The 25876-nt window shown below is 33.2% G+C and overlaps 1 protein-coding gene across 1 annotated transcript; it reads right to left on the bottom strand.

Annotated features, from left to right (window-relative positions):
- Positions 1-2702: 2702 nt before the first annotated feature.
- Positions 2703-21376, bottom strand: LOC123542602 (uncharacterized). Its single transcript, XM_053531068.1, has 14 exons — positions 19499-21376; positions 18677-18835; positions 15491-15638; positions 14549-14715; positions 12776-12920; positions 12391-12554; positions 10885-12033; positions 10098-10221; positions 9616-9644; positions 9255-9332; positions 8404-8481; positions 7196-7273; positions 6136-6213; positions 2703-5017 (listed from the first exon to the last, which is right to left on the bottom strand). Exons 1-14 carry the CDS (start codon positions 19656-19658, stop codon positions 4917-4919), a joined length of 2658 nt encoding a protein of 885 aa, XP_053387043.1. The 5' UTR covers positions 19659-21376; the 3' UTR covers positions 2703-4916.
- Positions 21377-25876: the final 4500 nt, after the last annotated feature.

The raw sequence follows: 25876 nt of genomic DNA on the forward strand, positions 1-25876 counted from the left end.
CTGACATCTTTGGACGCCATCCAGCAGGCCTGCGGATGTTCGATAGTTCTCTCCAGGTGCACGCCCATATATGTAAGATTGTCCGACGGGGCACCTGCCTCTTCCACGATAACCAAAAGCTGGAAAGTCGTCGTACGAGTTTTAACTCTGTGTGTGATGATTAACCCGTCTTGAGGTGGCAGAGGAGCGGTTTCGTAGTTTTAGCCCCTGTCGAATTTCTGTATAAACAGGACAGGGTAGATATAAAGGCATATCTATCTTACTGGTTATTTATCATTATCAATTCTTTAATATATCTGGGGAATGTGGAACGGTTAATGATTCTACATGGCGGGTGTTTTAAAATTCCTAGCTCCGTACTTCCGGTTGAGGCTAAAACATAAATAGCAGAACAAAAAGTCGGCCAGACGCGCGGCTGTCATCCATCTACTTTTTTTCAAGGTAAAATTAGGGAAATAAAGTGGTGGTTGGCAGACACATTCCACACCACCTGGGTATGCATCTATGTTCGTACTATACATATATGCTACGAAATTGGATTTGAAAATAGAAATGGATGAATGGCAGAGTTCAAAGTGAGGCCCGGTTAGGCTATTTTTGGTCTATAAAATTTGGGTGCTTTGGCCGATTTTCACTACATCAGGTGCATATGACCGGAGAGGCGTCTTTATGTAGTCTATAGTATCTGCAATGGTCCATAGTAGTTTCAAAGAAAAATAAGCAAAAACGATATTTCTATGAATATTTCAACACTGGTACCCACACGTCAATGTGGAATTCGCAAATTTGCACTCCCCTGTCACCTTAAGAATACTATAACTGTTACAAATGTTCTTGTTCAGTTTGGGTCAGGTATCTTAACCTGTATTTCAATTTAACCTCATAGCGCCCTTATGTATTTCATTTACCTGCTATTCAAACCTAAATATGTATAAAACACTGTTTACAAGTTAAATACTGGATAATTGTTTGACTTCTTATTGATTTGCCGAATGTCTTAACACGAAATTAGAATATTGTCTGAACTTTCAAATGCCGTAACCTTCGTTAATTACTGTACGATTTACCCGTGAGACAAAAACTGGGACTGTGCTTGAATCAGATAGAAAGAAGTAGACCTGCTTGGTAAGTCAGTCAATGTTAGAGCCTAATGTGTCTCTCCAATATGCGGTAATATAGAAAAAATCTGGGACTGTGCTTGAATCAGATATTAAGAGATAGACTTGCTTGATAAGTCAGTCAATGTTTCGCGCCTATATGTGTCTTATGTATTTATATATAAACGATGATATAGACAAAAATGTTCAACCGCAAGAAACTGAGTTCAAACGTCTTAAATGTAATATCAACAAAATCAAGTTTTAACGGAAATTTGTGTTAGGCCTAAACATCTTTGTTTCCGGTAACATGTTCAAAACAATTATTATAGGTAGGGCGGAATTTCTTTTTTTTTCTTTTTGTTATTATTAAGGGAGACTTTCTCGAAAGAATTATTATGTCAAAAATGAATCAAAATCAGGGGGTTAGAATTTTGCCTTCAGAGCATCTGTTAGTTGATTTCAAACATCACTGGCCATATTTTAAGCATAAAACTTGCAACATTTTGTTAAAAAGTTGAAAACTCTTTCTCGAAGGCAATTAAAACAACATTTAGGATCAGCTCAAAAAATTTAGGGTAGGTCGGGATACCGGAAACAAAAAAAAAAATACGCCTTAAAAAATCATAGGTTTCAAGGCTTGATCTTGAATCATCTGCCCTTGAAAATTAGAAAATTCCAATTTTCAAGGGCAAATAATTCAAGATCAAGGGAAGAGAACTGTGCATTTTAGTTTTTATTTCTGTTTCTGACTTCCTTTTTTGTCAGTATACAAAGTTTTAAAAAGTTCGGTTCATAGGAAGGACTAGGAATCATTTTGTCATTTTCATAGTTAATGAAATTTGCAACAGTCCCTGTATTGACATGGGGCTTACAGAGAGAATTTCTTCTTTAAACTTATTTTTTCTGACAGAAAATCAAATCAAAAACGAAAATATGAAATAAAACAAATCATAGGAACCCAGCCTTCGTCATGAATGATCTGTCCTTTAAAGTCGAAAAATACTGGAAAAAATCTGCTTTCAGGGGCAGATAATTCAAGATCAAGCCTGGGCAATTTAATGTACATATTTACATTTTAAACTTGATTCTCAGTCAGTACACAAAGTTTAAACAAATTCAGTAAATAGTTAAATATTCGCCCTATACACATATAGGCAACTGTGGCATTTACCACTAATTACAACTCTTTATCTTTGTTTTGAAAAATAAATGAGTAAAAAGGTCCTTTGGAAGCAGAAAATGCAACCAAGAATAATAATACCCGACTCGGTTTGATAGAAGACGCATATATTAACTTGTTGGGGGATTGCTTGGCCGAGCAGTTGAGGTGTCTAAGTTCGAGTCATTTGCCTCTCCCCGACGTGAGTTCGAGCTTCATTCGGGGCGTTGGATTCTTAATGTGAGGAAGCCATCCAGCCGGCGTACGGAAGGTCAGAGGTACTACACGGGTGCCCGACTGAGACGGAATAATGCACGGAATAACACCTGTGGTCCTTTTTCACCATTAGAGCTAGGAACTTGCCAGATGACATATGATTGTGTCGGAGCAAATTTAAACCCAACAAAACATATTAAGTTGCTGGGAGTTGAAATTCATCTTTTACAAACTCGTCTCAACTCAAGTTAAGTATAAAAACAAGACACTTTTATCTAAAAGAGTGTTTATTCATAATGTACAAGCTCTACAAGGAAAAGATTAGCCTGGGAATCCAGTCTGACAATTTCTAACTTTTTTTCTACCTGCAAATTGACAATATCAGAAACTCGATGAATGCCAATTAACACTAATTAGCGCAAATTAAGTGATATCTTTAATGCATAAATATTAGGTATGCTTTCTTCTGTCAAAGCACAAATACTATCAACGGCTTCCAAGGCTAGAAAAAGATATGTAAATACAGTAGCTATAAGTTTTACAATTTGATTGGATATCCAGTAAAAATGTCAGCATTGAATCTTCTTGCTGACAGCCTTTTTTGCATTACTTTGTATATATGACATTTGCGTCTGGAATCATTTGTCCTTCACCTTGGAATCATTTGTGGGAGAATGCAGTTACTTGCGACTAACAGATTTGCCCTTGTACAGCACTGCCGAGGTAAACTGTCCGCCGTTGCATGACTGGAATACTGTTGAAAAAACGGCGCTTATTATAAAACAAAAGAAAAAAGGAAAACCAACATAGATATGCGAGTTTCTCTCCTTATCTACCCGTAAGGTAACATAACGTATCTTATCACCAATCATTCTGATTCATCAGATGTTCGACATGGTACCCGAGACGAACCGGAGAACCATGGTAGAGCTCTGCTATGCGAGAATGATCACCAATAAACAGTGCTGTCATTATCATCTATAAAAGAATAGGAAGGGCGAATGGGAGTCCGTATATTTAATGCAAAAATTTTATTGGATAACATATTTTCATGATCACCTCAAATATGAACAGAATCAATAAGCAAACTCATGAAAACATAGCTATGATGTAAATATGGTCATATAGATTAAAGTCATAAAAATCTTTTCAGCAGTGATATGTGAATGAAATTTTAATTGAAAACCTTCAAATTGTGAATTAAAGATATCCAAATAAGATAATTTTGATTCATCAACACCTTATAAAACTCGATTTGTAACATTTAGTGTTACAATAACATTTTGCTTCTAGGCTTTCTTTCGGTGCGGAGATATCTGGTTATTAAAGTTCATTTTTGAGTACAAGCTATGAAATGGACTAAGGCAGTCTGACATTGTGGAAACTTTTACTTGCAGCAATTAAAAACACATGTATTTACAATATGTAACAGTACAGAAAGAAAAGACAATTTAAGACACCAGTCAAATAATTAAGCACTAAATTTTTAGGTTTATCTGACCGCTATCTCATTTGCATTTGCTTAGTTAATTAAGTATAATATGTTGCGCAACAGAACATCTGGTTGCATATCAGTATGGATAGCGATAGCGCACACTGCATGCAGCTATGTAAATCCGCATTTCTGTGATCAAAAGTATTCATAAAAATTTCCGAAAAAGTCAACGTTATAGGATAGATTTTTAGTATAGAAATGTGATGATTTATTTAAAAATCTAGTTCATTTTCTTTCATTTCTTTTCATCATAAAGTTTTTCTTTTTATAACTGATCCTTATACAGACGCGGATACCTGCTGTGTTTACAAAAGTTTTATGGTATGATCATGCTGACAGCTACTATACTTCACACTGCTATTAATCAGAAACACATTACACGCTTATACATGTATATACTAAGCAAAAAAGACAACCTGCTATATGCCATTTTATTTTAAAATCAATATTACTGTAATACTAAAATCCATTTTAAATTAAAAGATATCAAGTTAAAAGATATATCATATCAGCCCATCGTTCACATTTAGACTTAGATGATAGTTTTGACAATTATTTGTTCGACTGTAAGCTTCGTAAACATGATAATTAAAATTAAGTACTCGAATCTGTGTGTCAGTAGTATATTTTATATACTTCCAGTAGTGCTAAATTTATCTATCAGTCAATTATATCATATAGCAATCTTGTAATACATATAATAACAGTAAAAATAACACAGTCTTATGTTCATATAGCTGTGATTTATTCTGTTATGCATTAATCTGATTCTAATGAATAACTGTGGAAGCGAAAACTCTGTAAAAGCCGTTAAGAATTCTGATTTTGTTAATAATTTCTATACTGAATCTCAAACGTTATACATTTTGTACTATTTTTATTTCGCAGGCACTAATATCTCATTTATTTCACTTTTACAAAAATGCAACCGATATATTTCAGACAATCAGAAATTGCTACCACCAATGCGTTCATAAAGATGACAACTTTTTGCAGTATTTCCTAATTCTTCGTACGCCATATCAGATGTATTTTCAAAGGCAGAATCTGAAAACATGAGGCAAATATCAAATATAAGTAATCTGCGACAACTAAACAGAAGACATGTTATATTTATTCACATTTTGAAACATTTCTCTGTATTCTTAGATATAAATCGTGTATGACTGTGACTGAAAAAAAACCCGTAAAATAAATGTTATCAATTACAAACTACGTATAAATGGGATTTAAGCGATTTGACTGATCTTTAATGTATACATTTTTTAACCATTATAATCCATTATAATCCTAACCCTAACCTTTAGTCAAAATGTAATACATGTTATACATGTTATACGGGCATGCAATAATTGGAGAATCTGCCGTGCGCTCTGATTGGTAATCACTTTCAGGCATGCGCAGAAGGCCGCTCCAGGTCTGCAGTTAGCAACATCGATCTTAAATTAGGTAACAAATACACAGAACGTGTTACGCATGTCATAGTTATTCGATTGCATAGCATATGCTGACCAGCATTGTATAAATTGGTACCTATTGTAGATTGTGCAAAGTTATTTTAAAATCCCACAATCAATGACAAACTTATGATACGGACAAAGAAATCCGGACGGACGAACTGACGCACTGACGCATGCACGCACGCACACACATGCACTGAACAGACATTTGAACAACTATGTCTTCGCTCCCTTACGGGCTCGACAAAAATCATTAAATCTAATTTTAACTACGACAACTAAACAGAGAATAAGTTGAAAATTTCTTTGTATTCTCGGAACTTAATCGTACATGACTGTGACAAATCAAAGACATGGAGCGACTGTGATGAATTACAGACTTCCGTATTTACAAGCAGATTCAAGCAGTTTGACTGATAAGTATCTTTAATGTACATATTTTGTAACCATGATATTCCTAACCCTGACCTTTAGATAGTATGTTATATATATTACACACTAAATTCGTGCGGGCATGTAATAATTGAATATTTTGCAGTGCGCTCTGATTGGCAATCTCTTTCAGACATGCACAGAAGGCTGCTTCAGGTCTTCAGTTAGCCACATCGATCGTACATTAGGTAACAAGTACACAAGACAGGTTACGCATGTCACAGTTATTCCACTACATATCATTATGCTGAATAGTATTGAACAATTTGGTACCTCTTGTGGATGTTTCATTCTGCGAAACATCAAGTCTTGTATTCTCCTCTTCGACATCTGCCACCTCGTATGTGTGTTCTGTAATTTACAAACACAGAAAACTGAGAGATTCGAAATATCTCATGACTTGTGAACAACTCTCGAACATAATTATTAACTGTATAAAATGACAAATTTTATATTATGTTAACAATTAAAATTATATTGTATTTAATAAGTCTTAAACTACTAATATGTAACTGAAATCATATTCCACCATGATTAAATGCATAAAAAAGGCGTAAGTATCTCAATCTTGAGCACTCTCTTGTAAGTCTTCAAATATAGAAAATGATATATTTACATAGGCAGACTCTGAAAACATACGACAGATATTAATCAAAATTAAATGAGCCGTGCCATGAGAAAACCAACATAGTGTGTTTGCGACCATCATGGATCCAGACCAGCCATATGTATCCACGCAGTCTGGTCAGGATCCATGCTGTTCATTTTCGAAGCCTGTTGCAATTAGAGAAACTGTTAGCGAACAGCATGGATCCTGACCAGACTGCGCGGATGCGCAGGCTGGTCTGGATCCATGCTGGTCGCAAACCCACTATGTTCGTTTTCTCATGGCACGGCTCAAATGCGAAAACTAAACAGATCATAAGTTGAACATTCCTCTGTATTCTCAGAACTTAAGCGTACATAACTGAAAGTAAACAAAGAAGTGGAGCGACTGTGATTAATTATAGACTTCGGTTTATACCGGATTCAAGCGATTTTACTGATAAGCATCTTAAATGTATATATTCTGTTACCTTGATATTCTTTACCCTAACCTTTAGTCAGTATGTTATACATATTATACACTACATTCGAGCGGGCATGCATTGTTTTGAGTATTTACTAGTGCGCTCTGATTTGTAATTACTTTCAGACATGCGCAGAGGGCCGCTCAAGGTCTGCTGTTAGAATATCGACGTAAATTAGGTTAAAAATACTCAGTATGTGTTACGCACGTCATAGTTATTCCATTACATATCATTGTGCTGAAAAGTATTGAAAAAATTGGTACCTATTATTGATGTTTTATTCTGCGAAACATCAAGTCTTGTATTCTCCTCTTCGACATCTGCCACCTCGTATGTGTGTTCTGTAATTTACAAGCACAGAAAGCTGAGATACTCGAACTATTGACTCACCTGTAAACAACTCTCGAATATACTTATTTATTGTATAAAATGGCAAATTTCATATATGTTAACACTTTTAATTACAATGTATTTAGTAAGTTATAAACTATTAATTTGTAACTGAACTATTATTCCACCATGATTTAACGCATAAAAAGGCGTAAGTATTTGAATCTACAGCCATCTTTCTTTTAACTCTTCAAATACTCAGAATAATGTATTCGCTAAGGCAGAATCCGAAAACATGAGGCAAATATTAAGTCAAAATTAACTGTGAAAACTATACAGAACATAAGTCGAATATTTCCTTTTATTCTCAGAACATCGTACGTAACTGAGACTGAACAAAGACGTGAAGCGGCTGTGATAAATTACAGGCTTCGGTTTATACCGGATTCAAGTGATTTTACTGATAAGCATCTTAAATTTATATATTCTGTTACCATGATAATCCTTACACTAACCTTTAGTCAGTATGTTTTAAATATCATACACTAAATTCGAGCGAGCATGCATTATTTTTAGTATTTTGCAGTGCGCTTTGATTTGCAATCACTTTCAGACATGCGTAGAAGGTCGCTCCAGGTCTGCTATCAGAACGTGGATCGTATTCATTAGGTTACAAATACTCGAAATGTGTTACGCACGTTATAGTTATTAGATAACATAACATTATGCTGAATAGTATTGTGTTTATTGTTACCTATTTTTAGGTTATAGTTATTAGGTTACATACATTATACTTAATAGTATTGTGTTCATTGTTACCTATTTTAGGTTATAGTTATTAGGTTACTTACATTGTGCTAAATAGTATTGTGTTCATTGTTACCTATTTTTAGGTTATAGTTATTAGGTTACTTACATTGTGCTAAATAGTATTGTGTTCATTGTTACCTATTTTTAGGTTATAGTTATTAGGTTACATACATTATGCTTAATAGTATTCTGTTCATTGTTACCTATTTTAGGTTATAGTTATTAGGTTACATACGTTATGCTAAATAGTATTGTGTTCATTGTTACCTATTTTAGGTTATAGTTATTAGGTTACATACATTATGCTAAATAGTATTCTGTTTATTGTTACCTATATTTGATGTTGTAGTCTGCGAAGCATCTAGTCTTACATTATCTTGTTTGACTGCTGCCAACTCGGGAGTGTGTTCTGTAATTTTCAAGTACAAAAAACTTGAGATATCAGAAATATCTCATCACTTGTAAACAACTCTTGAACACAATGATAAATTGTATAAAAATGACAATTTTCATATATGTTATCTCTTTAAGTTACAATATATTTGGTAAGTGATATACTACTAATTTTTAAATGATATTATATTCCACCGTGATTTAACGCATAAAAGGGCGAAAGTATTTGAATCTTGAGCACTCTCTTTGTACTCTTCAAATATAGAAAATGATGTATTTACATAGGCAGAATTTGAAAACATATTAAGAGAAATATTAAATCAAAATTAACTGCGACAACTAAAACAGAACATAATTTGAATTTATTGACCTTCTGAAACAATTCTCTGTATTCTCAGAACTTAATCGTACATAACTGTGACTAAACAAATACATGAAGTGGCTGTGATAAAGTACAGACTTCGGTATATACCGGATTCATGCGGTTTTACTGATACTTATACGTACCTTTAATGTATATATTTTGCAACCATTATAATTCTAACGCGAACCTTTAGTCAGTATGCTATATATGTTATACACTAAATTCGAGCGGGCATATAATAATTTGAGTATTTTGCAGTGCATCCTGATTGGTAATCACTTCCAGACATGCGCAGAAAGGCCGCTCAAAGTCTGCAGTTAGCAATATCAATCGTACATTAGGTAAAAAGACACCCAGAACGTGTTACGCACGTCAGTTATCCGTTTGCATAACATTGTGCTGAATAGTATAGAAAGAATTGGTACCTATTTTAGATGTTTTATTCTCCGAAGCATCAAGTCTTACATTCTTCTGTTTAACACCTTTCAACTCGTATGTTTGTTCTGTAATTTACAAGTACAGAAAGCTGAGATATAAGAAATATCCAATGACTTGTAAACAACTCTTGACTAAAAAGATTAATTTTGTATGAAAATGACAAATTCATATATGTTCACTGTTTCAATTACAATATACATTTTGTAAACATAATGTGTAAATAAAGTCATATTCCACCATGATTAAACGCATAAAGTTAGAAAAAAACAGCAACGATTGTATTAAAGAAATAAAAATTGAATACGAAATCGATATTCATGGAGGCATCTGCGAAAAATATCAGCGTACCTGGTGCGTGTCTGCTTAGGTGTCCACGTCTACAATAGATAATATTTTGTAAATATATCTAGGCTAAAATCATATCATTCGAAGACATATTTGCAATACTATCATACAACTTAAAACTCTATATTACGGTTGCTAGTGTGCACAAAAGGCTGTTAAATGAGCAATTGATGTAAATCAATCTTTTTTTTTTACACTAAGCCAGACATACCCTCTAGTTGTTTATACGAGACAGACACAAACTCATTAAACTCATTATATATATTACTGTGTCATGTAATAAAATAGATGCTGAGTAACGTGCCGAAGAATCTGATCTGACATTTATAGGCATAATGGCATACTGGCCTTGTTTCACCTCGGTCAGCAAGTCTGCATATTTAGTTTTCTACGTTATTCTCTTTTTGTACGAATATAACGTTCAAGACTATGTAATAGTATATAGATTTTGAAACGGCGAATTAAATTAGATAAACGTCTCTGACCTTAGGTGTCGTCTGATCATAATGACTATCCAAACAACTAGAAGTGCTGCCACAGATCCAACGCAAGCTCCAATGACAGTACCAACAATCAAAGAATCTGCCGTGTTATCAGAATCTGAGATAGCTGCAATATATACGTTTGTCTTAATTGGAAAAGAGAAACAGAGTAGAGAAGAGAAACAGAGTTTGGTGTAAAGAAAATGAATTTAAAAATCCGAATTGAAACTTCGGAAACATATTTAACATTGAGTAATGTAGTGAGAATATGGTATTCATTTGTCTCAGTCGAATATACATATTACTTAATTTATACCCATATAAATTCCTTAAAATATTGTCTTGTAATTCACAATTAAATATAGGTAGAACAAATTTCGTATTGTACCTTTTGAATTCCGCATTGTGCCTTACCGTATTGTATACTGCCGGACTACTTTTATTAATATGCATGACCTGACACAGTTCTATATATAGCGTACATAAAAACTTCACTTAATTCCATTCGTTGAGTGACCGAACACAGACATTATCATCGAATGTCAGTGTAACTCTACAAGGTCAACACATACAAACAAACCATTTCTAAAGATGATTTGATAACGAAAGTTATAAGTGATACTAAAACCACGTGGAATATCAGTGTTTGACATAATGCTATGGACGGCAAGATATCCCAAATGAGAAGAGAATGAAATGGCTTTAGATCAGAGGAAAAGGCGCTCTTTGCCATTTACAGAACGCAATTTTCTTTTGGGAAATTAAAGAGATACAAAATGGTCATAAATACATTTTGTGCATCCTTTTCCTTTAAATCCGTCGACGCAGCCGAATTTGCATCCACCGTTTGCCTTTGTGCAGACAGTTTCGATGCAGTTTTCACTGCAACGGTCTTGACACATGTCGCCATGGTATCCGTCTTGACAGTCTTTAACGCAACTTCCATTCGAATAAAAACACTGTCTACCTTTGCCATCTGGTAAGCATGTCGTCGCACACGTCATGTTGCATTGCTCACCATAAAAATTAATTCTACAGCCATCATTACACACACCTGTTGTTTTGATACAAGTTCCGAGCGCGCAGTGTTTCGAACAATCATGTTCGCAGTTGATTCCATACATACCATCGACACATTGTTCGCACTTACTTCCCACGAACCCAGCCTTGCATCCATGACAATCTCCATTATCTTTACAAGTGCCATTATTGCAACCAAACGGACATGCAATGTCACAATCAGTTCCATATTTACCATACTCACACTGTGTACACATCTTTCCTGTAAACCCAGCCTTGCAACCATGACAATCTCCATTATCTTTACAAGTGCCATTGTTGCAACCTAACGGACATGCAATGTCACAATCAGTTCCATATTTACCATACTCACACTGTGTACACATCTTTCCTGTAAACCCAGCCTTGCAACCATGACAATCTCCATTATCTTTACAAGTGCCATTGTTGCAACCTAACGGACATGCAATGTCACAATCAGTTCCATATTTACCATACTCACACTGTGTACACATCTTTCCTGTAAACCCAGCCTTGCAACCATGACAATCTCCATTATCTTTACAAGTGCCATTGCTGCAACCAAACGGACATGCAATGTCACAATCAGTTCCATATTTACCATACACACACTGTGTACACATGTTGCCAGTAAACCCAGTCTTGCAACCATAACAGTCACCATTGCTGTTACATGCATCATTCGAGCAACCTGCGGAACAGTCGATGTCACATGTATTACCGTATTTACCGTTAACACATTGATCACATCTATCACCTTGAAAATTTGATAAACATGCGCAACTCCCACTTGTTATGTCACAAACGCGATCTCGACAGCCAAGTCCGCACTCGTGTTGACAGGATGATCCATACTTTCCTGATGGACATGTAGTGCAGTTGTCAAACGCTGTACAATCTATAAAATTGGTGCATTTGATATAAGATATACAGTATTTGCAATTATCATGGCATTTTTCATATAACCTTAAAGAATAAAATAATTTGTCATTGGATGGACAACATAATGAAACATATCAAAACATGTCAAATAAGGAACTTCGACAAGTACGAAACATGTTGGTCATAAAAAGATTCTCATGCTTCCATAATTCCATTGATACATTCAAACAATACGTATAATATAATTTTTCAGATTATGAATTTTAGCTAGCACATGAATACAGGTACAACAGCCCCTGAGTAAATGATGAGTGTAATACACTATTAAGTAATTATTCGCATTATTTTATCAACAAGGTAAGTTAATACGAGCCTGTGCAAACAACAGAAACATCCTCGTTATGGTCACAGTTTTCATCTGTAGTATAGGTGCAGTTGTTAATATGTGTTGCGTCTTCCTCACAACTCAGATCGTCCACCAATATTAGCCCTGTGCCTGGTCCATAATGGGCTTCGGCATAATACGTTACTGCTGGACTTTCAACAGAAATACCATAAGAATTACAATGATTGTTGATATTAAGTAACAATTTTATGTTTGGAAACAGCAATTTATTTTAAAACGTTACAATGAATTGCAAATCTGTTTGACTAACGTTTAGGTTATATAAATTGACTTATAAGTGAAATAATGTCTTGAAATAGAAGTTTGATCAAGTAGTAACAATAATTTCATTTTTTAGCCTTTGCATACTTACGGGTATCCTAGCATACTACAGATAGCATTAGCCTCTTGCATTCCAAAACCATCATCGCATACTGTTCCCCATGTATCCAATATTTTTAGTTCGATCCTTCCTTGTGTAAAACTTGGACCATCAGACAATCTTATGCCTGAAAAGCCTGTATTAAACGAATTTGAAAGATGTATTCTATGTAAGCATGTATACGTTACATGATTGTAGCAGAATTTAGATAAAAACAGACACTGTAGATTTCATATAATATCATATATATGTATTTTTATGCGGTAATTTTAAAAAATGTTCGGATACATATTTCTGATAAGAATTTGATGATTGGAAAACACAGATCGGATACATCAATTCAATAAAGGGTCCAAGATAGTATTATAGTAAAGCCGAATTGAAAATAATGATAAAATTTTACAGTCTTTTGCTTCTCTTGCATATTTTACTTGGAAATGTTATTTGTTACACAATAAGGGTTAATGTTCGCATGAGCAAATCACCATATTTATTGAAACCCACTGTGTGAATCAAACCCGGGCCACCGCGGCAATAAAAACCTATTCGCGGTCTTTGGAGGATTTGTGTTTAACGCGTTAAATACAGATACTTATGATTATTTTGAAGCAGATTAATTTGAAAATATTGTACACTGAATACATATTTAATTAAGCCTATCCAGGGTTTTAAATATCTAACTCTTTACATCTATGTCCACGTTATGCAGACCTAATAGTACGACTAATAATGCGGTAATGAGGCTTGAAGAATTACTGCCCATTCGCAGGTGGCCGAGGGACAGATATTTCCATCCGATTTGTAAACACATGACTGATATTTTTTCTTGCGTATACTTGTTAGCATTTTATTCTGGCAGATTATTTTTCTTGTATACCGTGTTTCACAAATATCAAGTAGATATAATCTCTTTGTCGCACTCTTTCTTTTAGTAGAGCGCTGGAAATTTAGGTCCGTAAGCAGAAGTGACATCATGATGTTTTGCGTAACGCACAATAACAAAGTTCCATTTAGTTTTATCGTTTGTAGCGTAACGTTATGTTCTTACGGTAAACTAACGTTTTTGAATTGAGAAATATACTATAAGGAACGGAGAGAAACTATAAAGATACCTGCTTTTTTCGTATTTTTACATAAACAATATATTATTACTGCATGAAATACTAATTGTCATTAACAGCGCGAGAGTTATCTGGCATGGGGGTGCCAGACTTGATTTGCCGGCATGGGTAAAATCACTGGAAACGCCAATCCGATGTGCAAGAATTACTTTTTCTTGTAACGCAAAACATAATGACGTCACCTCTGCTTACGGACGTAAATTTCCCGCGCATTGTGTTCATTTTCTAATATAAGAAAGAGTCCTACGTAAATATTTCTACTTGTTATTTGTTAAATACGGTATGCAAGAAAAATAATGTGCCAAAATAATACGATATGCAAGAAAAAATATCAATCATGTGTTTATGAATCGGATGGAAATATCCGTCCCATGGCCACCTGCGCATGGGCGGTAATTTGACAAGCCAAATTACCGCCAAATGCGCAGATGCCTTCGAGACGGATATTTCTATCCGATTCGTAAATACATAACAGATATTATTAATGAACAGTTTTAAACAAATACCTGTTCACTTAACAGGTACGGGCGGTAATTCGGTAAGCCTCATTAAAGCCCAATGCGCAGGTGATCTCGGGGCGGATATTTCTATCCGATTCGAAAACATATAACAGATATTATTAATGAACTGTTTTAAAGAATACCTGTACACTCAACAGCTGCATCATCATAATGGGTACAGTTATTAGAAATCTCATAACTGCAAAGGTTTATATGAGGTTCTGTCCCCGTACAATTCAACTTGTTGACGTAAATAGGACCGCTACCTCTACCGCTGTGATGTCTGGCCTTTATGAAATAACGCCTTGATCTGTTCAAGAATATAGAGCGATGTTAAACTGAACCAAAATAATCTTACAGATTTATCCACACTGATCTCGGAACTGATAATCTTAGACATATTCTAAGTTTTTGCACTTGATTCTGACATATATATCAATGGGTGAAAATATCTACGACCTATGCAGTCCGAGTAATGTAAACGTTTTTTTATATATAGAAATACAGTACCAGTTTACAAACAAAAAAACTCTGGGAAATCTACGTTTCGTCCATTGTTTTTGATACAATAAGGTTTACTATTTGGCAGCATAAAATTTAAGATTGTTATGTACCACTATATAAATCCCAAGGTATGACATCTCATGACCTGAAGCTACCCTAGCTATGTGCTTTAAGTACACCCCACAAGGACTGCATATGTCTTTCGCAGTCTAACTGAGCATATAGTAAATTACACATAACTTATTACTTAAGGTATTTTATCAATGATGTTCCAAAATATTTTCAGGCATGTTTTCATTTCAATTTTATCTCACAAATCACAAAATACATTACACCCCTATCAAATAACTCCTGAATCCTAAGCGAATTTATTATTTTTGAAATTGCTTTCCTCTGTACCTTATCAATAGATAATATATAAACGTATCGTTCAATTCGTGTGTTTCGGAAAGAGACCTAAAACTTTCCGTTTAAATTATTTCAGTACATGTACCATCGATGATCTTCTCTAAAAAGGCCCAAACATAATATTTTCACACTACATACAAAATTAACAGATGAAATAAGACATTCATACTTACTCTAGTCCGAACTTCTTGCAAATAACTCTTGCGTCTGCAGAATCAAAATTAGTATCACAAATTGTCCCCCATGTTCCATTGACCAGAATTTCGACACGTCCATCGTAAAAATGGCTTAACCGAATTTCACTGATATTGAGTGGAAAAGCTGCAATGAATATAAATTGAAATGTACCTAGAATGGAAAACATTTAGACTACTGTAGGCAGAAATGTTAATAAATAAAGAGTAGGAACCTTTTTCAGTCTAAATGTAATTTTGACCATGACATTTGATCTCTGACTCCAAAAGATAAAAATTAAGGATACCAAAACATTAGAGGCCATTTACTGACCACAAGCATAATATAACTTAAAGCCAAAGTACTTCAAGTCACTGGTCGAAAACCAGTTGGTCTAACGACCGTCAGAAACATTATGTAAAGCAATAAAGCAATTTTTTCTCAAAACAATGTTGTTTATAACTGCAATAATATGTAAGTTGAAATTAACAAGCGTTACTGGCCTCTATGGCTCATCAGTGTCTATGAAAAAATATAAATACCAACGGAAACGAAACATGATATTCACTGTAAAACTTATGCGAAAAAAAAATCATCAAGAATTTAAAAATCAAGTAGGAGAACTGTCCTGAACGCTTAAAGAACTGATTTACGGACAATAAGGATACTGTAACAAGTTTCTTTTTCAATCACTACTTACAATAAGAATACTGTAGTGTTATTCATCGACTGGTGACTAGTGCGCTTTTTAGCGACTAATTTTAAGTAAGTGACCAGCTGATCGTGAGATCATTTTGTTGAAAAAGATACATATCTCCAACTTTATATGATTTTGATTTACTAATAGATGATGCTGCTTCTAGTTAGTGATTGCAATAAAAACAAAATGTATATTATATGCGTTTAAAGAATATATATATATATATATATATATATATATATATATATATATATATATATATATATATATATATATATATATATATTCTTTAAACAATCTTTTACTCAAAACATAAGACTTTGATATCATACACATTCAAATATTGACTGAAACAATACTTTTTAATCATTTTAGAACCCTTACACCAGTTTCTTTCTGTTGTCAGTTTTTTTTTATCTGAGTGTTCCTGTCATGCAATTAAGGAACCAACCAGAAGTTTAACGATCACACAGTGTAATTTTATTTGATACCAACTAAATATATATCTATTCGTTAAACGTACTTTAACTTTGATTTTGGAGATACAAACTATTGAAGCATTTAAAAGTCTTGATAACAAAATATGCCTTTGCGCTGAAGCCAACAGAGATGACATTGACTACACAAATATGACGTATGCGTTATTGTTAAGAGTATACATGATTAAATTAACCGAAATATCAGTTCACTATGTATCAATGTACATCTTTTCTCCAAAACTTCAAAGACCTATAAAGACTGTTGTGTTCTTTTGTATATAAATCAGATTAAATATTAAAGATGTTTTTGAATTTATAATAATCTGGAAGGCTTTAAAACGACCATAACACATTAAAACCGACATTAGTTGGTTTATAATAATTACCAGGTTGTGGTTCTGGTGTAAATCTGAAGAAAGAAGAAATTCTAGTCGACAAAAACCATCAAGAGTGACGGATGTTCAGACAATAGCTACATATATTATTCGCTACATCTAACTGGAAATGTATATATTCAAACACGCATACAGTTAGAATGTGTATGCTTCCTAAATAGTCAAAACAAGTATAGGAAAACAAGTTTATTCAGTGAATTTATATTTCCTGCCGAATAAATTATTTTGTGAATGAGGGCATTATATTTTGAAAGCTATATAATTTAAAAATAATACAAAACCTATATCCCAAAGGACCGTGCAACACTTTGTTTGATTCATTTTTTTAACAATACACTTTGTACGACGATCCGATTGAAGCATAGAAGGCAACCAAGCAAAATAAAAGCAGACTCGGTTTAAATGAGTTCGTTCATCAAGAAGAAAATTCTGCCCTATAGTGATCTTCAATTTCTGATTAAGTTTCATACAGATACATCGATGGGTTACTATTTTTATTGGAATTTATGAATTTTTAAACAATTAAAGGGTAATGACACTACATTTTCCGATGAGATCCTGATTAAAGGTATGCATGAACCCCTGACCTATAGTGATCGATGTTTGTGCTAAATGTCATGAAGACCCATCAGCGGATTACTTTGCTATGTCGGAATAAATGGAAAATAAAATAATCAAAGGGCAATAATTAAGGGGAATGGAGTGATCCTGACGAAACTCTGCATACATCTTCATCCAAAAGCGATATACAATAGTGTGGAAGATAAGTAGTGTACTTAGATAATTTTAAACGCTTCATCTTCTAAAGGTTGTTGTCATTTCAGAAAATATTATCGACCAAGTGATAATGAGCTTTGCACAAATGAAATGTTTATCTGTAATGTTTTGATGTGTAAACTTCATATATCGATAACGGACAATCTGATCAGGTTCTTGAGCAGTTTATGTTATTTTGTTACTCAATTATTACTAGTTATTAACTGCCTTTTAAAGTTGTTCACAGATTAAATTTACTTTCCTATGAATGTTGTTATTTTATTTAAACAAAATAATAATGCATTTGCTATCATTTCACTTTTGTATTTTGCTGTAATTCTCTAAAAAGGGGAAACGAACACGTAAAGAGCGTAATTTGAAAGAAAACGAGACGAGCAATGGCAGAAGCCAACGTTAGTTGACAGAGCTGTTTGGTAAAAAGACTGAGTTAAAAACTGAGTAGGATCATGTAAATTAATAACTTGATATGTTGAAATTTGCAAACAAATCTTAGATAAGCGTAAACAGTAGTTTTATTTTCAATTTTGACTACATAGAGATGAAATATGATATGTCAGCTGATTTGAATAAAAAATATTTTATATTAAAATGTCTGAATTAAAATCAAAATATTCTGTTAAATTTTCAGGTCCTGACAGCAGTAATTTGTAAATACAAATTAGAAACACATTTATATCGACAAAAATTCCTTTATACATTACACATTTTAGACGTTACGTGTGTGAAGGATGATTTCCCCTTATATTAAGACCGTTCCACTATTAAGGACAGCTTTTTGAAAGACCATTGATAGTCTTATTGGCCGAGTTCTACTGTAATATTCATTCTCCATACCATGATAGGGAGTGCATCTTTGTTCCTCTGACCAACTATGATTTTTTAGACATTTCATTTTTATCTGGGTTGGGTAGAATCCTGTATGACATGTCACTGTTAATTCTGTTCCATTGAATGCTACTGGATATCCATTATAAATATCTGGTAAACCACAAGCTGAAAAATACGAAGTAGAACATAGCCACATGTTGTGAAAAATACTAGCGAAACGCATATGAAAACTTCACAACACTCGATCTCTTAGTCAAAGTAGTACATTTGCATTAACATCAGATAAACCCATTTGAATAAGCTCACAAACACCCTGTAATATTTTAATCAATTGCTATATGCATGTTTAGTTGCAGGAAGATACTTTATCAGAAGTAAATACACTTGAGATTTTCTTTTGTATTTGTATGCTTAGAATTTATTGCTGCGTTTTAGTTCTGTCAACCAATACAGTAAAACGTTGTTATATATCGGCCTTAACATTTATAAACTGAAAACAACTGACAACACAACATCATCACAAAACAAGAGCATGAATATGAACGACTTCAAATACAAATAACAAAAAAAAAAAAAAAAAAAAAAAAAAAAAAAAAAAAAAAAAAAACATGCAATATTTACTCAAATGTAAATGGAGTCTTGAACTGTTACTTCAATGCTCCCTGTCGCCAAAACAATAAAGTGTATGTGTCTAAAACTCTGTTTTATAAAAAATAATGCATACGACTTTTTATTTTAACAAAGTGATGTCACCTATAATACTATTCGAAGTTCGTGTACTTTGAAGGCAACAGTTACACAACAAGCGATAATAATATATATACTTACGTGTACAAGCTATAGATAAGTCGTACATGTGAGAGCTGACAGGACGATATGGTCCATAAAGATTACAGCTATTTACAGTATCCTGTTCTTCAGAGCAATACAAACCGCGTGTCAGTATTGGCCCAGTTCCTTCCCCATATTTTGCTGTGTCAAAATACATAGCTAAGCTACAACAAACAGAAAACGTTCATTTTTTTTTTTTGCATTATGCTGAATGACTTCCACATACAGTATCTTATAAATATTAGATATCAGTGAACAATTAGTCAACAAATATATAAAATGACAATGCGAATTAAAGAATGATATGATCCGTCTTCAGAAGGATTTGGCGGCTTTTCACATAACCACAGAAATATTTGTAAACAAACAACATCGTTGCCAACAAACTACCGTTTCAATACATGTTTCACATAATGTCCTGTAGGACTAGATACTTAAAATATTCACAGGAAGTTGTCCCAGTTAGAAAACATTAAAGGATCGTCGTCAAGAAATAAAAAAAACGAAGACATGTAACGGTTCTCTGAAAAAAAAGTGAGGTTTTAAAGGTGCTGAACAATCCAAACATGTCGTCCCTTTATTCATTTTTTTCTAGAATTAAGTGCTTATACTACTTAATTGACAACCGTTTTTGTAGAGTAATATACATGCTTTTTAGGCTGTTCAGTTTGCATGTAGAACAACTCTTTCTTTACATGAATTGATGTTGTTTAAATCTCTTTATTTTCAAAATATGAATCAAAGCGTAAATAGTAGAATTTCAAAGTATGAACTATTCTCACTTTTCTTAAGGTAGTTTTGCGCGTTTGATAACCCGGAAGTAATGGCGGATAATGTAGAATAAAGCTGTAGATTCGGCGTACGGAAATTAAGATCAAATAATGAATTAATGACAACCGATGAGTAGATTATTACAACGGCAATAATACTATCTTTCTAAAGTTATAATATTTCATTGAAACATCTGACTTGTTAAATCATTCCAAAATAATATCTTATAATAATCTTGAAATGCGCTGATTTATTTAATCATTGGCAAATATCTCAAAAGTAAGCACACGGACCTATACATTTTACTTTAACATATTATAGGTCATGTGTTTACTTACGACTGCGAGATGTTTCATTAAAACCTACATTGTAGAAAATGTTGTTAAAATTGTAATTTTCCTACAGACTGTCATTCTGAGACCTTCCGCGAGGACAAACTTTTTCGAATCAGTCTAGAAAATATATCGACACTATCCTTTTTATTTGCCCAATTTTCTACGTACATTCGAAATCCTAAAAAGTCAAGGTTGAATCAAATTCTACAGTGTAGAAAATTTTTGGACTGCTGAACTAACTTAATATATTTGTCCTACACATTCTATGTCACTTGGTACATACTTACATGCTAAAATATGCAAACATACACAAGGGTTTCGTAATAAATACACACACTATTTTTTTTTTTGCATTTGAATATCCTAATATGGAACATTCTTAGCAACGTATCATAAGATTTAAATTTTGTTTGAATAATTTATTCATTTAAAAGCTTATATTGCCTTTGTTTAAGATATTGCATACACATTTTCCGTTATGAACACAAAATAAACTGATTTCATTTGAAATGCTATTTTGTTCTACATTTTTTGTCACATGTTTGAATATTGATGAACATGAAAGAAAGCTATATAGACTCTACTGCTTTTGATTACCTCCCTTTATTGCCCTACCTGAAAAAGTTCATATGCAGTAATAAAAGTAGGGCTTTTCTATTCATGTATTGATGCTTAACCTTTATTTGGACAGCTGTTTCATCTGTTTTCAGCATAAAAAAATAAAATCTTATGGAACTTTAATGACTTTAATATCTATTTAGAATAATTACACGTACTTACCTTGCACCATGTGTATTGCAGATTGTTTTAGCGTCATACAGACTTACACGCGTGCTACTTATGGTACCCCAATGTCCATCCACATAGAGTTCGATACGACCGTCGTACGGTCCGCTTCCATTAACAAGCCTGGTATCGGTGATGTTTAAATAACGCACTATAAAAAAACAACATTAAAGGTTAGTTAAACTAGGTATACAAGGTCTCTATTAACAAATTTTAGATATCATAACTTATGTAGATCAAGCTTTGACAAGCATCTTTTTTCTTATATAATTAATATGACCAGGCAGGAAAAAGTCAGTACTGTACCTTTTGTATTGTAAGTAAGTAAGTAAGTAAATGTTTTATTAACGTGACATGTGTATAAGTATTACAATACATATATACAAAAATAGTACAGCACGCGGCCCATAAGTCACCTAAAATCATACAATTATTTGAAAGTAAATATAGTGTACATGTATTACCCTATAATCTGTGGTTCATATTTAAGTTACAAATTTACTATCGCCTGAGAAATATATATCACTGACATATGCGGCCAACAATAAATAAGAACGTCTGTAATTAACTAATAAATAGATAAGTAAATAAGTAAGTAAATAAATAAATAAATAAATAAATAAAACCAGTGCATGTAAACGATGAAACAAGTTTTTGTGGTTAATTTGCTTCCTTAAAAGCTATCGTTCACATTTTAAGTGAACCTGAAATAATTCGTAGTTTCGCTGAGATTTATTGGTTTCCTACAAAAATTCAACCTTAACACATATACTTCATAAAAGTTCAAATATTCTGTTTTTGTATTAACCATAACCAACACGTTAAGTTAAAAGTGAAATTCTTTAGAACAAAAACAAAATGTTATATGATAATTGTAAGTAGTAATGAGTTCAATATCACATACTAATTAAATCATTAAACATCATCAATCATTGTCATCACATTTGAACAAAAAGTATAAGAAGAATCTTTAATGTTAGTTTATCTCTTTTAATAACGAAAACAGATCGAAAAATGTTATAAAAGAGTACTCAACTTTAAAGATTCTAACTATTTACGTGAAATGATTCCAGAAATATGTATATACCTTTCATGTTTAGAAACCTTGTTAATAACGAAACTGAAAATATTAACACGTATTTAGAACAACTGATTGAAAGAAAGGAATTGTATTATGGTAGGTTTGTATTCTAAGATGGATTCACGTTTCTTTACAAAGTATGATGACTATCTTGAAAAGTTATTGTACATAAAACATAAATAACTCGTGTAATTATAGTATAATGACCCAAGACAATATGTATCCTAGGTTTTGTATTGTATGTTGTCGGACTACTTTCATTCAATATGCCTGGGCTGACACAGTTATGTAACTCACACACACAAAAACATCACTAATTATTTCACTTTGACATCAAGCATTTAAGATTTCGTTCGATTACAAATAAACGCACAAAAAAGTGAAAGTATAGAATAAAAAGTTCATTACAACAGCAGTCTGATCTGGGATTCTGTTTTCGGCTCTCGTGCATTTTGCTAGGATGGATCACATTCGACGTATGCTCGCCTCGTGAGATCCGATCTGGCAAAATCCACTCGAGCGATGTATAGCATCCCAGATCGAGTTACTGTTAAAACAGCCCTTAGAGTTTAAAGAAATTGATATGTGTCCTGCAAGAAAATGACCAGATTAATGTATTAAAGGTTTCTAACGGTAAGAGAAAGGTACACATGTATCTGAGCAAATTTATAACGAATACAATATCGAACGAAATTGCTTTAAAGAGTACTTTTTACATACTGTACAGCTAATATAATCGAGATACCCGAATATCTGCAGATTCGGCACAAGCTTTCAGAGCTTTCTAGATATTCTTTTAGTATTGAAGTTTGTGTCACAGCCTACTGTACGATAGAGCAAATTTCATAAAAGAGGTTTAGTTTGAAACAATGATAGTTTCTGAGTGAAAATCAAATACGTGTCTGGTCAAAAGGGGTAATGTAATGGGCAAACCACCATGTGCAGGGTATTTCACGGTGTCCGTATAACTTGACACTTATAAGAGCAAATGACTTCTTCATCAAATGTGCACTACGCATTTGCATTTGCTAATGGTTGCAGCATACCCTAACGGAAATATGTTGTTTTTTGACAGCATATACAACTAACTGACCTTTTTGCAACTGTTTTTATATGTCTTAATTTTGATGCTAAATGCGGAAAATATGCTGACACTAAAGAATGATACGTAGCTGAATCATAGCAGAACCATGTTCTAATATATTTAAACACGATGAACAGCACTAAAATATTATATATATAATTTTTTTATTAGAATGCATACTTTTTAAGGAACTTAGAATTCAGTATATACATAAATATTATTGGAAAAGACCTAATATTCTAAAATTTGTTGAATTGTTGTCATCAGAGAGTCCGACAATAGTAAAAAAAAATATCAATATATACCTATATACCTTTAAAGCGTTTGAGAAAAGAAACGCAATATTTTACTAATCACTTTTCTCCGTCTGTACCAGTTTTACACTGCATATTTAAACTAAAGCTTATCTCAGACTTAAAATAATGACTACTTGTTACTCTCGGCTATTATCTATTTTATCCCCAAAAGTTTGACAAACCACCTCATTCATAATTTTGTATTACTTAATGCTGTCAAACGGAAACCCAAATACCGGAACTCACAAATATTTAATAATTATCACATCAGCCCATGCTGCTGACAACTAGCATAAATTGAGAATCAGTATATCAAATGCATTATTATAGATATGATTACCATGACTGACAATCTGTGCAGGCAAAATAGCTCATTTTCCCAAATTTAAATCCAATTTAACATAAACACGGAAGTAACTTCGCACATTTTATCGTAAATTAGTCAAATGTCGTAAAGTAGGATATTCTATATAATTGAATACGAATACCAAAAGTAGTAAACGTTGTCGTCATTATTAAAGCTAGATGAATATATTCCGTCCTAATGTCGACGTGACCGTGTTTCAATGATATTAAAGCATGGAAGAAAGGTTACACGTTCCTCCGAACAATAAGTACATAGATTTCTAATGAATTATTCAGGGCGTTCAATGATCTATTTAAAAGCGTGTGACTTAGGTATTCAATCGCTTTTTTTCTCTCATCAGTTTTCTAAAATGTCAGTTATGTAAAATAGAAGATAAAATGTTGCCTTTTTTGCTGGGTTTAGCATTGCGTTCAATGATCTATTTAAAAGTGTGTGACTAAGGTATTCAACCGCTTTTTTCTATCATCAATTTTCTAAAATGTCCGTTATGTAAAATAGAAGATAAAATGTTGCCTTTTTGCTGGGTTTAGCATTACACAAAAACAGTTATAGGTCATAGGGCGATTTTCCTGCTGTAACTGAGGAGGAAGATCCCAGGAGCCCCTTCGTGCATTATTTCATCACGAGCGGGTACCTGGGTAGAACCACCGACTTTCCGTAAGCCAGCTGGATTGTTTCCTAAACATGAAGAATTCAACGACCCGAGTGAGGCTCGAACCCACATTGATGAGGGGCTAGTGGCATACAATGTGGTGGCTCTCTTTCTCGACATCTTCATGGTGCCAAATAAAATGTTGACTTAACGTCAATTTTTTCGGGGTTTTAAGGAAACGTAACAGTTATTAATAAAACTTATGAAGGAATAACCGCGTGATCGCAGGAAAACGTTATTGCGTTTATAACACGACATATACATCATGACGTTACAAATCAGTTACCGATTTAATCGCCAGAAAGTACTTTCACATTTTCATTGATATTTTGATTTAACACTGAATGTTCATATTTCAGTAAAAATACAAAAAAGATAAACGTATATTCTTGGTTTAATTATGTGCCTTTTACTTATAAACCACATTATTCTCGTGTTGCATAGTTGCTTTGTGATTTCAGTTCCATGGCAACAGAAATAACATTTATTTGCAAAATATGGTAAAATTTGATTTGCCTTACATAATTTAAGTGCAATATCCCAGTTTCTAGTTATGCAAAAATATAAGAAGAGTAATGATTTCCAGTGTTTAAACTGTTGATTATGCCATATTATATCATGTCAATAATACATGTTTTCTCATAAAACGGCCCATATAAATTGTTAATCACAGAGATTATGATTTAAACAAACTACAATTTTTTTTTATATATAAAGTTATCTTTAAAGGGTCATGCTCTTCAAACGCGGATGGAACTTTTGAAAAGGACCGGGTAGATACAAACAAATAAATGTTTTAGCATCTAAATCATTGACTTACACGAAATAATATCAATAACTTCTTTTTAACAGACTTCATACAAACATATAAAACGACATCGGATATCATAAATACAGTAAAAACTTGATCACTACACTCATTTGTTTAAGACAGATTACCTTGATGGCTGATAAAAAAGTAAAACCATGTATGAGCAAGGCAGTGCCAACAAGTAACTTCTAG

This window comes from Mercenaria mercenaria, chromosome 19 (assembly GCF_021730395.1).
Source record: "Mercenaria mercenaria strain notata chromosome 19, MADL_Memer_1, whole genome shotgun sequence".
Lineage (NCBI taxonomy): Eukaryota > Metazoa > Mollusca > Bivalvia > Venerida > Veneridae > Mercenaria > Mercenaria mercenaria.

Coding starts and splice junctions, on each gene's coding strand:
- LOC123542602 (XM_053531068.1), bottom strand. CDS start 19,658: ATGTATTTTGACACAGCAAAATATGGGGAAGGAACTGGGCCAATACTG. Junction 12,555..12,775: donor TGTAGTATGCTAGGATACCC/GTAAGTATGCAA, acceptor TTCTGTTGAAAG/TCCAGCAGTAACGTATTATG. Junction 6,214..7,195: donor GAATAAAACATCAATAATAG/GTACCAATTTTT, acceptor TGTAAATTACAG/AACACACATACGAGGTGGCA.